This window comes from Podarcis cretensis (assembly GCF_951804945.1).
Source record: "Podarcis cretensis genome assembly, chromosome: 5".
In the NCBI taxonomy this organism is placed as follows: Eukaryota; Metazoa; Chordata; class Lepidosauria; order Squamata; family Lacertidae; genus Podarcis; species Podarcis cretensis.
This window is the reverse complement of record NC_137174.1, coordinates 74,703,973-74,717,372: the sequence shown is the minus strand read 5'-3', so window position 1 is coordinate 74,717,372 and position 13,400 is coordinate 74,703,973. Positions and strand designations below refer to the sequence as shown.

Genomic DNA, 13,400 nt, shown 5'->3' with positions numbered 1-13,400 from the left:
TGGACATACTACGTCTATAGCAACTAAGCATTGCCGACCCTAAAGACCAGCAAGTATAGTAAAACTTTATTACATATAAAGGAGTTCTAGTTCAAGTAGCGGAATACTCACTCGCACGCCTTCAACTTTTACGAACTGCCTACACAATCTTCTACACTGGAAGACAACTCAGGCAAGCTTTCAGATTGCAAGTCCTTTTTGATAGGAACACAACTTATTTTTGTGAAGTGCCCAATACTTGCATAGGGTGTACAAAAGTGGGGAGGTTTTCTCCCCCTTTCCTGGATTCTTTCACTCTGGAATCTTGAAAGAAATTCCAATGCTACCTCCTAGCCTTCGCCTTTTATTAATTTGTGCCCCACGAGGGAATGATTAATGAAAGCAAAGATGTCTCTTTTTTGTCTTAGTTCCGCTTGAGTTGGCTCAGAAGGGTTCTTCTAAAATTTAGAGCACCCCACAATGGGGGAAAAATGGGGAGCACAACTGAAAGAGAAAATATACCTCTACCCTCAATTAATTTCCACTAAAAAGTACATTGCTTCTCCTAATACTTTTCCTCAAATGTCATATTTCAAAAGTTTTATTGAAACCCTCTCCTTACCGTTTAAGTTCTTTAGCGCACGTTCAGCATCTCTCCTATTCATGAAAGCAACAAATCCACAATTCCTCTCTCTCGCTCTTTCTTCATCAGTTCTTGGCCACATAATTTTGACACTTGCCAGAGGCCCAAAGCGTCCAAATTCTTGACACAGCATCTCTTCATTCATCTATAGCATAGGAAGAAACCAGAACATGATTCAACAAGTTCCTTTCAACTGGACACAAGAAGAAAGCAGCTAAGGAACCAGGCATTGTAAAAGTGTTATGAGAAGGCCATGAATAAGGCAGACACAGATTGAAGGCTCACTGTCATAGCACCAAATCATGGATTAGAACTAGTTCTAAGACATACTAATCTGGTGTACCTTTAACTTGCAATACAGATTTACTTCCTCGCTCACTGACATAGCATGTGGCCACTTATCCTGCAATTAATTCCAAGGTATGGGAATGGTGAAAAATCTGCCAAATATATGTTGGTCCAAAAGCCAAGGCTGTGTGAGGCGAAACAACTGGCCACTCCTCCCCAGACACAGCAGGAAGGTGGAGGGGAGAATGAATCAATGGGGGAAAGGTTAGCCATAAAGCAGAAAGACTAACAAAAAAGATAATGGGAAGTGCAAGTGGGCAAGCAGAGATTTTTTTCTTTTCTGTGGCTTTTATGCCTGGCATTAGAATGTTGGTATCTCATTCCATCAATCTCTTTTTAAGCAGGAGGGTGCACAACAAAGTTCTTGTGAAGCATCTTCACTCATGTTGTTAGAGCTTGAACCATACTTTCTACTATATTTAAACATGAGAATATAAGCCATTTTTGGAACAGCTTTCTGCAAAAAGTACAGTGGTACCTCAGGTTAATAACTTAATTCGTTCTGGAGGTCCGTTCTTAACCTGAAACTGTTCTTAACCTGAGGTACCACTTTAGCTAATGGGACCTCCAGCTGCTGCCACACGATTTCTGTTCTGTTCTTAACCCAAGGTACTATTTCTGAGTTAGTGGAGTCTGTAACCTGAAGCGTCTGTAACCCGAGGTACCACTGTAAACGAATAAATGGTGGCCAAGTCCAGCAGATAAAGCTGGAACTCAGAGGCCGAAATTCGAATCTCTACTCAGCTACTGATAATTTCATGCAGAGATTCTATCAATTCCCTAGCTGTAAAATGAGAATTGACATTTCATGATTGTTCAGCAAAAAGGGTTTTAATACACCTAAGTGCTATCCTAAATAAGTACAATAATATTTGTATACTGCAGACGTGGGAATATATATAAAGTTAACACAGGAAGGATTGGTCCAAACATCAATTACTGCAATCATTACCTGGGGATTAATGTTTCCCAGGTACAAATTTGTCGTACTTGGATCTCCTACATCATGTGAACCTGGAGCATAGTCATCCAATACTAAAAAGAAAAAGAAAATAGGATGTAATCTAAAGTGTAAGTTTTACATTAACAAAAGATTTTAAATCAATAGTTATGAAACTTTATTACCACCCGAAGATCTGTTTCTTCTTGAAGGCGTATCCACTAAGGGAAGCAAAATATGCCTATTAATTCCACAGCTTTTGTAGACTTAAATAACTACAATAAAATTATAATAACTACTTACTGGAACGGCGTTGGCCATCTGAATCCGATTGAGGTGGCTCAAAACGACTTAATCTACCTTTGGTTTTATGTCTTTCATCACGCTCTTCTTGAATTCTACAGAAGATATTTTATGAAAGCGGTAACTGGTTGGAATCCTAATGGCTATAGTTAAATGGGTTTTTTTATTTAAAAAAATTCAACACAGAGAACAGCCTGAAGCATTTTTAAATACTTTAAAATAAATGTCCCACAGGATGACTGTTCAATTATCCTTGTGTCAAGTCGTCATGTTTAGCCCCAAGGTAATTCCACTTCAAACAAGAGCAACTTTCCCCATTTCTCCAAATCTACAATGGGCTGGATTAAATCCCACCGCAATCAATGAAATTAGTTATAACTCTGATTTCAATAGGGACTAAATTCAAGAGTCTGGATCCAACCCAATAAAAACTGCATGCACAATTCAAAATTACACAGGTGACACTTTTGTCTCATTGATGTAGAGCAGCCTTCTTCAACCAGGTGTCCTCCACAGCTCTGGACTATAACTCCCATGGGCCCAGCCCTGTAGTCTTTACTTTCAAAATGTAACTTTCGTTTTCATGTAGTAGTTTACAATATACCGTATTTTTCACCCTATAGGACACACTTTTTCCCCTCCAAAAATGAAGGGGAAATGTGTGTGCATCCTATGGGGCGAATGCAGGCTTTTGCACCGACCCCTCTCGCTCTCCAGGCTTCAGGAAGCTATCCGCAAGCCCACGGCTTGCGGAGAGCTACCTGCACCCTGAAGCCCGGGCGTGCTGAGCAGCTGTAGTTAAGCTACTTTTTAACACAAAAAATGTATTTTAAAACTCAATGAAAATGTAACTTAACAGTAGGCCAGTTATATTAAGTATTCTGCATTCTATGCATGGCATAGCAAGTAAAGAACATCTCCACTGGCATTTTGTTCCTATTTTATTAAAACAAATGAACATAGCCTACATTTGTAAGAGAAACACATATATACACCAGAAAACAGAACAATTATATAGATCCATATTTATTAATTGGCTAAAATAAGAGGAGCCAGGATTTTTCAGAACACTCAGTATGGTGTTTTATCTTCCCTAATTCATATATATTCTATTGCTTCTATATTTTGTGCAATTTTCCAAATTCTAAAAAAATCTTTACAGAAGGGATTACAGGACTACAAAAATTCCCGGGCATTAATATTTTTGCTACTATTAGAAGACACTATCTAAAATTCAAGCAATATACTAAAAGGACTTAGGTTATTTATTCATCACCAATCTGTCCTATATTGATGTTTTAACAGAAATCAAATTCTGAAAATCTGATTATCTGAACCAACATGAAGGAAAATACTTACTGTTTTAATTCTTCTTTAAAAAGCTCCAAATTGCTCTTTTTCTTTTCTTTCTCCCCCTTCTTCAAAGGCTAATAACACAAGTTGAATAATATTCAGGAACACACAATGACCATTTTATCAACATCTCAAAGCAGTTTACAGAAAGAATAAAACATTATCAGTAAAAATGACCAGTTAAAAGCAATTGTTTAAAACATTCAACAAATAATTATAATGAACAATAAGCTAAAAACCAGATTAAACCAGTGGAGAAGAAGAGGAGGAGGAGGAGTTTGGATCTGATATCCCGCTTTATCACTACCCGAAGTGGCTAACATTCTCCTTTCCCTTCCTCCCCCACAACAAACACTCTGTGAGGTGAGTGGGGCTGAGAGACTTCAGAGAAGTGTGGCTGGCCCAAGGTCACCCAGCAGCTGCATGTGGAGGAGCGGGGATGCGAACCCAGTTCACCAGATTACGAGTCTACCGCTCTTAACCACTACACCACACTGCCACAGTGGAGGTCTGGGAGCAGAGGTGTTATATGCTGGAAGGGTCTTACTTCTGTCAGCAACCATACATAGCATTCTGCACTAACTGCAGCTTCCATATGGGAGCACAAGGGTAGCCCTACATATAGCACAGTGCAGTATTCCGGTCTTGAAGTAACCAATGCATGAACTACTGTGAATAAGCTTCTCCTGTCCAGAACAGTCATAGCTGATAAATGGCTAAAAGGGCTGAGGCTACCTGGACCCCCAGTGACAAAACTGTATCCAGAAGTACCTCTGGACCGCAAACCTGCTCCTTCAAGGGGATGCAATCCCATCCAGGCTACAGAATTGCTCAGTTTCAAGGACACAGGAAATCACCTCCATGCAACCTCCATCCTGTCAGGATTCAAGCTCAAAACCTATTCACACTTCATCAATATCACACATCAACACTAAAATGGCCTGCAATTCAACACGGAGAAGCTGCAACCCATATAAGAGCATTATGTCTAGGGGTATTTCAGGTGAAGAGGAGAGCCACCAATAACTTTAACCCCACCCCAAGACCTGCAGAAAGCCATGGTATAATCCCTGAGCTTCTAATAACAGCCCTATCCTGTGCTGGCTGGTGACGAACAAGATGCCTTTCCTTATGTTTGGATAAAATGGGGAGAAGACTCGCTAGTCTTCAGCTAGGATTTCACAACCTTTTCCTCCTTATTAATTTATTTACTGAAACTAATATAATTAGAAAACAACACATTCTTCTAGAAATGTTTCTTAAATCAAATACCACCAGAATTTATGTTATTTTAAATTTTGCACTGTTTATGCTTTCACAACTGTAAGTCACTTTGAGATACTTTATGTGGTAAACAACAAATAAATGCAATAAATAATGATAATAATATTGACTTTTTCACTTTTCGTAAATAACACCAAAACATGGTTTGACACTACAAGAATTTCCTGTTTGTCTTTTCTGCTTTATTCCATAATTTTCATCTACATCACTTTATAAGATTCACTTGAAAAGCATAAATAACTAAAATAGTAATTAATGTATTTTCAAAACAAGATATAGGGAAACAAAAAACCTGCAAAATCTAAACTTACTGGCTTTTTGGTTTCTATTATTAGAAGGGATGGAGGCCTCTCATTAGAAGAAGATGACTGGCTCTGGCTCTGGGTTTTTTGATCTGCAAATCTTGATGAAGGTTTGTAGATTTTTCCTCGTTTCTCATCAGTTTCGTGTTCTTCTGAAAGACAGGCTAATAGTTACTGAAAGATTCTATTTGAACACACTAGCAATGTGCCTTTTAACTTTCTCCCCTTTTAAACAGAATTCCCCAACCCGCAGTATCACAAACTGAGAAATGAACACCTTTTCAAAGGTGTTTTTTTTTTCTTTTGCCAGATTACATGGGAAGCAGGGTGTTGCTGTTCAAAAATCTCAAATCTAAAGCCCCACTGGGCTCTCAAAATGAGATGCATGCTTTTGGGCAGGGCATAACTATTGTGCTTCATGGTACTTCATCATTAGAAGCGAAAATGTCAGAAATATTTCTTAATCTGAAACCCAAACATTTTAAGTAGGATAAAAAAAATCTAAGTAATCAAAATATTCCTGATAAATAGTAGTAGTAGTATAGTGGCATATCTTACCTTTAGATGCATTAACAATACCTCCTCTGACAAACGTCTTCACTTTATTACCATCACTTCCTTCAAAGGCAGCAAGGAATTCTTCATAAATTTCTGCAGCTGCCTTCTCATCCTCCTACACCCACAAAAATGTTATGCAAGTTACTAATTCTGAGAGATTTTCATATTGTTCACATTCATTTTTGTACCCATGCTAACCTGAACTACCAACAAAGGTGTAGGATGCAAATTCTCTTGCTACTATACTTTATCCCCACATGAAGAGGAAACTCATAGATTTAAGTTAGCATTACTGGCTTGGATCCTAAACTGTTCTTCCTTTAGTTTAAGGAAGGGGATTTCCATTAAGTCCTTCCTCCATTTGCAGCCTCCAACAACATATCCCATACCATGCCCAAGGTATCTCAGCATTCATGAGCAGACCTTGAGAGAAGGGAAAATTCTTTAGCAAAATAGAGATAATATAATACTGGCCAGATTGGATAGCTTCAAAGTTGCAATTAACTTTTTTCAGGTGGCAGTCGTTAGGAATTGTCATTTAACAATGCTTTCATTTTTTCCATTTACATGTAAGAAGTCTGCACTATTGAGATGCTTTGTCTTAAAAGTATTCCAATACAAATAATTGTCATTAAATGAGCTTACTTTTTTCTCCACTATTTAAATATTTTTGCTTCTACTCCCTTTGGCCACTGGAAACACTTTTGATTCATCCAGGACACAATAGTAAACATACCGTATTTTTCGCCCTATAGGACGCACCTAGGGGTTTTTTTTGGGGGGGGGAATAAAGGGGGAAAATTATCCCCCCCCCCGCTGCGGATGTCTACCCGAAGCGCGGGGTGCTCTGCTTCAGCGCGCCCTGTGCTCCGGGCAGCAGGCTGCTATCCGCAACCTAGGCTTGCTGATAGCTTCCTGAAGCGTGGAGAGCGAGAGGGGTCGGTGCACACCGACCCGTCTCGCTCTCCACGCTTCAGCAAAAGCCTGCATTCACCCCATAGGACGCACACAGATTTCCCCTTCATTTTTTGAGGGGAAAAAGTGCATCCTATAGGACAAAAAATACGGTAACTAAAAGGGGACACCTTGTTACTAAGTCAAACATGTTAAGTCAGATCCAAATTGGTGATGACACTGGAAAGCTTTCTGTAAAACCTACATCACCGACTACAAATAAAACTATGAGTATGAAGGATACAATCTTCCTTTTCAAAGGGAAGACTCCAATCTCAAGATAGAATTTGGGATTAATTAGAAACATAAGGGCTACAAAGAATTGAGACTAGAAAACCAGGGCATGGTATAGCCTACTGCTGTGCCTGTCCCTGATGGCAGACATACTGGGGTGTTCAGCCCCAATTAGTTAATTTGCTTCTCTTGAACTTTCTTTAAGACTGAGTTAGAAAAAAAGGGACCCCCCTAGGTTCATTATAACCAGGATTAAAAACAATAAACACCACACACAATAGCCAAACTGCGTTGAGAAGAAATTTGCATGCAAAATGCAAAGAGTGATCCTGTAGCCCAACCTACTTTTGGTTAGAACTTGCATCTTACTGGGCTAAACTTTTCTGTCTGAAATCTGTCCATTGGTTTAGAGAAACAGCTGTGTGCACAATTTAGATTTGGCAGCAAATGTTAACAAGATACAATTTTAAGAGTACAACGGGAAAACAACACTAAACTAAGTCAGTATTCTCCAAATAAAAGCTTCTGGTTTTATCAGCAATAATCTGTGAGTAGCAGCAATAAGTAGAACATATCCATCTGATTAAATAATAATAAAATAATTCTGAAGTATTACCTTTTTTTTCAATTCTTCCTGTTCTTTCTTGCTTAAAGTTCTCTTGGCAGCACTCATCTTGCCAATACTAAATGCTTTAAGTTTGCTTTCTAAAAGTGGCTGCAAGAGAAAAAATATTAATTCGATCATAAGACTGGGATTTTAGATGCATTCATTTATCCAGTAACACCTGAAGTGCTCTGGGAGGAAAATGAATTTCTAGATCCATTTCAGTCAGGGTTTAGGTTCTGTTTTGGCACGGAAACTGTTCTGTTTGCCCTGTACGATGACGTCTGTCGGGAGAGAAGGGAAATGTAGTCCCCATCTGGATAGAGATAGCTTAACTTCTGCCATCTGTGCTCTGGTAGCCTGTGGGTTAGATTACTGCAACACATTATACGTGGGGCTGCCTCTGAAGACAGTTCAGAAACTTCAGCAGCCAGGTTGCTCAACGGGGCAAGAGAGTTTTGAGCATATAATGTCAATCCTGGCCTGACTGCATTCACTGACAATTCAAAGTGAGGTGGTGGCTCCCCACTTGTGGAATGCTCTCCCCAGGGAGGCTCACTTGGCACCTTTGTTGTGTATCTTTAGGCACCAGGCAAAAACATTTCTCTTCTCCAAGGTCTTTGGCAGAGTAAGAAGTCCTCCTACAGTTGGAAGGATCTTATAGGTGGGAAACCTGGACTTAGGGGACGCACACCTCTTGCACCAGAAAGACAGAGAGCTTGTGCCTGTGACACTGCCCCAAAACTCTGCATTTTCCTGGGATGGGGTGGATATGAAAAGACTGAAAAGTAATTTGCACCACTGGAAATCAGCAACCAAGCTAGGCAACATTGAGATGCTGAAGACTAGGATTCTTACAGGTAGAGAAACCTGTTAGTCAAAGGCACAGGCCAGATATCAGGAAGATATAGAGAGAACAGACAGAAGATATAGAGAGAACAGACAGAAGAATTGGGTAGGGAAGGGCTGGGGGTTTACAGGCCAAGTGAAGTTTGAGAAGAGAGAAGAGACAAGGGAACAAGACATGGTGATCTGGGAGGCAGAACAGTAGAAAAATCATAGGCTATAGAAGGGATGGGGAAAGGGTTCAAAGATTAGGTGAATTTAAGTTTATATTAAGAGATTGGATGTAGGGTGGCATACAAATTTAATTAACAACAACAACAACAACAAAGCACTTTGTGCTTTTGAGAAGATCCGTATCTCAAAGCAAGATCTATATCAATGAGCATGGTCTTTAAAATACATTTTACAGAACACTTCTTGAAATGCTCAACCACATTAAAACTCATTCACACCAACAGTATACAATGATATAAAAGAAAATCAACTATTGTACTATATCCAACATGTAGTACAGCTGGCAAAAATCCCACTTTGGGAAGGGAATGAACCAAAGTAACAATAAACATTTTTAAAGAGACAACAGCTCATACATATCAATTGGTGAGGACAACAGGAACAGTTTTGTTAAGATTTTTGCTCATCCACTTTGAGACTTACATGATTCTCCGGAGATCCAGTTACACGTGTTGTGTCCGGCACCCTGGCCTAAAAATGAAGGATATACAAGAATTACATTCTAGAGGCATTTAATTGGTTGTCAATACATAAAAAATCAATTTTCTTTTGAACTGCCTTCACCACCAACTCAAAACTCAGGTTTGACCATTCTGAAAAGAATTGTGAAAAACACAGCCATCTCTTTACTGCAGGGATTCTAAAATGAGCTCAAGTTCTATAAGTAAAAGACAATATACTTTTAAAAGGAGAGGCAATATTCTTCAAAATAATCTGGCTTATTTTTAATTGCACAAAGTGGTCACCATCTAGGATCTTTGATATAACACTTTCCTTCATTTTGTAAGGCTTTTCAGCAATAATCCTGAAGTTGTCTACTCCAGGTAGTCCAATGTGACTATCTTCATTTCCAGCTGCTGATCCGGAAATTCCTTTATCTACCTCATACATAATCCACTTGCTATAAAGGACACAACATTTTAGTAAAATTTTATATTCTTCCTATTTTCATTGACCAAAATCCAATCTGCTATTCAGACCCTGAAAAGAAACCACATAATTTCATTGCATAATTTAATTGGTAACTTTATTGCTTTGTTTGTTTGTTTTTGACCTTCGTGATTGATTTAGCTTTTGAATACTGATTTGAAAGGAGTCAATTAAATTATGCAATGAAATTATGTGGTTTCTCTCAAATTAGTATTCAAAAACTAAATTAATTCACAAAGGTCAAAAAGCAACAAAACAAAGCAATAAAGTTATGATCCAAACACCTGCCTAGGTTCAATTTTAGTCTATTCGTTTTAATCAACTGAACTCTACACTATTTATTAAGGTACCTGCTATTTGAGACAGAACGAGTTTTATGGTTCATTGGATCCTTGCCTCACATTCGCTAAACAAGTCTATTCTGCCATGTTATGAAGAAAACCATTTGTGAACCTCAGTCTAACTTCCTTATTCAATAAATATGTGAACACTGGAAATAAAGTACCGTATTTTTTACTCTATAACACGCACCAGACAATAACACGCACGTAGTTTTTAGAGGAGGAAAACAAGAAAAAAATATTCTAAACAAAATAGTGGATATATGATTTTTGTGGTTCATGCTGTGGCCACAGACATGTGATCTGACAGTGAGTTTGGAGTAGCCCAATGCAAAAATCCTGAGGATCCATGTGGATCCATGCTTTGTAACAACGGAGGAGGGAAGGAAGGGGAACCATGGATCCTCTGCTCACGACTGCAGCAGATCCCCCCCGCCACCCGCTGGCATTCGCTCCATAACACGCACAGACATTTCCTCTTACTTTCTAGGAGGAAAAAAGTGAGTGTTATGGTGCAAAAAATACGGTAATAACTGAAACTGAATCACAACCTGGTAATTTATTTTCTAATACAAAAAACTATCCAACTTTATTGAAAGTCAAGCACTGGTAGAAAATTGATTTTATTAGTATCTAGAAAAGAAGCAGGTTTCAGAGACCATGCATCATTATTACTATTGTTCCGTTCCCATACAATTAAAATGGCAATAAGTAACAATTTCTCATTGATTTTAACAGGCTAATTTTCACTGATTTTACTACGGCCTGAATTTTGTTGTTTGTGGGACTTAAGAACAAATCTCTCAATGCATCTGCATACAATGCAAGTGGAAGCCTTTCCCTCTTAAAATAAAGGCAAGAATATTGCATTTCCTTTACTGTACAAGTAATAATTGGATAGATAGAACTTTTTTTTGGGGGGGGGGAAGCTTGCCAGTGTTTTCTACAGAAATAATCCAGTTGAAGACCGTATTCCAGGCAATGGCTGAGATTCCAAAAGCTGCTCAAACACTCACAAGGGGCTTGCATTAGGTAAGTGAAATTCATTATCCTCTCTGCTCTTGAAATAGCTGAGCCCTATCCTGTACCACACAGTACTTTTGAAACTGTTCAGTTTCAAAGGCAGTTTGCCAGATGATGTGGCAGGGTAGGTTACAGGGTGGGGAGAAAAGAGAGTTAACCAAAAAAACTTGGGTTTCAGCTTCACAGTTATTGAATTGGGGTGAATAAGCTTTACTTTACTCAGTTCCGCACTGTGCAGTCTGCTTAAATCACCGCTGCTCTATATTTCTTCGAATTGCCCCAATATTTTAGGAAAACTTGCTTTCCCATAGAAAGTACATCAACTAAAATCGCTTGAAAGAAGGTGGATGATGTGCAAAATTTGGTCAGTTTAGACATAATAATCTCTGCTTCATAAATGATTGTTTTATGAAGTCACTGGTGATTCTCATTCTCACTACAACTACCAAATTGTAGCGTGGGGGTAGCCAACCTGGTGCCCTTCAGATGTTGGAAGTACAGTTTCCCTCTGCCCCAGTCATTATGACCAACAGTCAGGGTTGATTAGAATTGTAGCCCAGCAGCACCTGAAGGACACAACATTGACTACCTGCATCCTACTAAACCAAGTCCTTTTTTTGTATATTAAACTTTTAACCTGCAAATGTAATAAGAGCTTTGAGCAGAGCTGGCAACACTCCTCTCAGAAGGCCATTCCACTTGCTCATTAAACCTTAAAAAACTAGTGCCTGAATTTGCTTTGCTTTCTGTTCCTTTTCTCTTTTTTGTATCATGTCTGTTAAACTGTAAGAGAGTAGGTATGGACAATTTGTTTCTTAAATATTTGTACAGCATCTGGAAAAAATATACCAGTAGGTGCTTTATAAGTTTTTTTAAAAAAAGCAGAGCCACAACACCACATTTTCCCAGTGCTGCTGATTATTTTATTACTTGATTTAGAACAAGGATAGCCAATGTGGTCCCCTCAAGTTAATACATTGTTGGACTACAATTTCTGTCATCCCGACTACTGGCCAAGCTGGCTGAGGCTGATGGGAGTTCAACATCTAGAGGAGTCTACTGGCTACCATTATTTAGATGGTTCTTGATCTCCAATAATGCATACATAATCCTCAAAAATACAAGCAAAACAAAAATACCTACATGAATATATGAATAAGAATATATGTCAAACATGTATAAAAAAACTAAGGAAACAACTAGCTGAAGACACATTATTCAATGTGGTTGTGTACTTTTGATGTTTACCGTATTTTTCGCCCTATAGGACACACTTTTTCTCCTCCAAAAATGAAGGGGAAATGTTTGTGCGTCCTATGGGGCGAATGCAGGCTTTCGCTGAAGCCTGGAGAGCGAGAGGCGTCGGTGCGCACTGGCTTGTGGGCGGCAGCCTGCAGCGCGGAGCCCGAGGCGCCCTCCGGAGGACGCCCCGTGCTTCGCGCAGGTGTCCGCGAGCCTTGCAAGCCCGGCGGGAGTTGCTGCCGGGCTCGCAGGGCTTGCGGATAGCAGCCTGTTCTGGGGGCTGGGGTAGCTCGGGCTTCCCCAGCCCCACGGCTGGGGGGGGAATAATTGTTTTTTATTCATTCCCCCCCCAAAAAAATGAGGTGTGTCCTATGGGCCAGTGCGCCCTATAGGGCGAAAAATACGGTAATTTGTTGTTTATGACTACTTTTAGTTTTGTTATGTTTGTAATTATGTGATTTTTTAATATATATGTTGCAGACTGCCTTGAGCATGGTTTTAGCTTTATAAAGGCAGTACACAAATAAAATGATTAATTGGTGCCAAGTTAAAAGATGCATAAGTTAACCTCTGTACCCTCCCTTATAATAAACATCATTTAATTTCAGAAACCCAGGTAAGGTGGCAGCACAAAAATCGAGGGAAATATTTTCAATCTATACCTAAAAACAAGAAACTTTTGGGGAACAAAATCAGTCAACAAAATTCTGAAACATAACTCATGTAAGCAGGAATAAACTGCTCTAGAACAGCTTTAACGTGTCAAATAAGGAAGGGCCATTTCACTCAAGTCTATATCCCTATTTTTTCCCCATGTAACAAAAGGCCTTGTACATCATAACGTACTTTGTGGTGTGTAAATTCAATGAAAAGCCAGTCATGAGAATCGTGCAGCCTTGTTAGCACTGATCTACAGTTTAATCATTTCTGTCATTTTTAAGTATTGCATCTCCTTCGTGACAATGCAAGACAGTACATTCAAAATACTGTAAACTGCTACACTGTTAGCTATCTTAAATAGCCCCGCGTCGCAAATATATGCCAATATTACCTAAGTAAAATGATCGCCAGGATGCATAAACTGAATGTTTATGCGGCTCGGAGGCGGAGGGGATGCTCACAAGCCTAGATCACACACACCAGACCTCCCTCTCCAAGCACACGAGGGCTTAAAAATGGGGAGGGGAGGTTAAAAGTCCACACCGATATAAACTCCCAATAATAATCAATGCAGAATGGAATCGTGACCCATATACACCCCACGTTTTTGCAGCCTTTTCCG

At 39.2% G+C, this 13,400-nt stretch overlaps 1 protein-coding gene across 4 annotated transcripts in view; it reads right to left on the bottom strand.

Moving 5' to 3' along the window:
* Positions 1-13,400, bottom strand: part of U2SURP (U2 snRNP associated SURP domain containing) — a 35,579-nt gene that overhangs the window by 21,656 nt on the left and 523 nt on the right. Inside the window, exons 2-10 of one of the 4 annotated variants that reach the window (XM_079977724.1) lie at positions 9,006-9,053; positions 7,515-7,613; positions 5,711-5,825; positions 5,162-5,304; positions 3,573-3,640; positions 2,214-2,308; positions 2,096-2,131; positions 1,923-2,005; positions 602-767 (exon numbers count right to left, since the gene is read on the bottom strand). In XM_079977724.1, coding sequence (XP_079833850.1) covers positions 602-767; positions 1,923-2,005; positions 2,096-2,131; positions 2,214-2,308; positions 3,573-3,640; positions 5,162-5,304; positions 5,711-5,825; positions 7,515-7,613; positions 9,006-9,053 — 853 coding nt within the window. The remainder of the gene's footprint in view (positions 1-601; positions 768-1,922; positions 2,006-2,095; positions 2,132-2,213; positions 2,309-3,572; positions 3,641-5,161; positions 5,305-5,710; positions 5,826-7,514; positions 7,614-9,005; positions 9,054-13,400) is intronic. The other 3 variants (XM_079977725.1, XM_079977726.1, XM_079977727.1) reach the window with 3 other exon arrangements.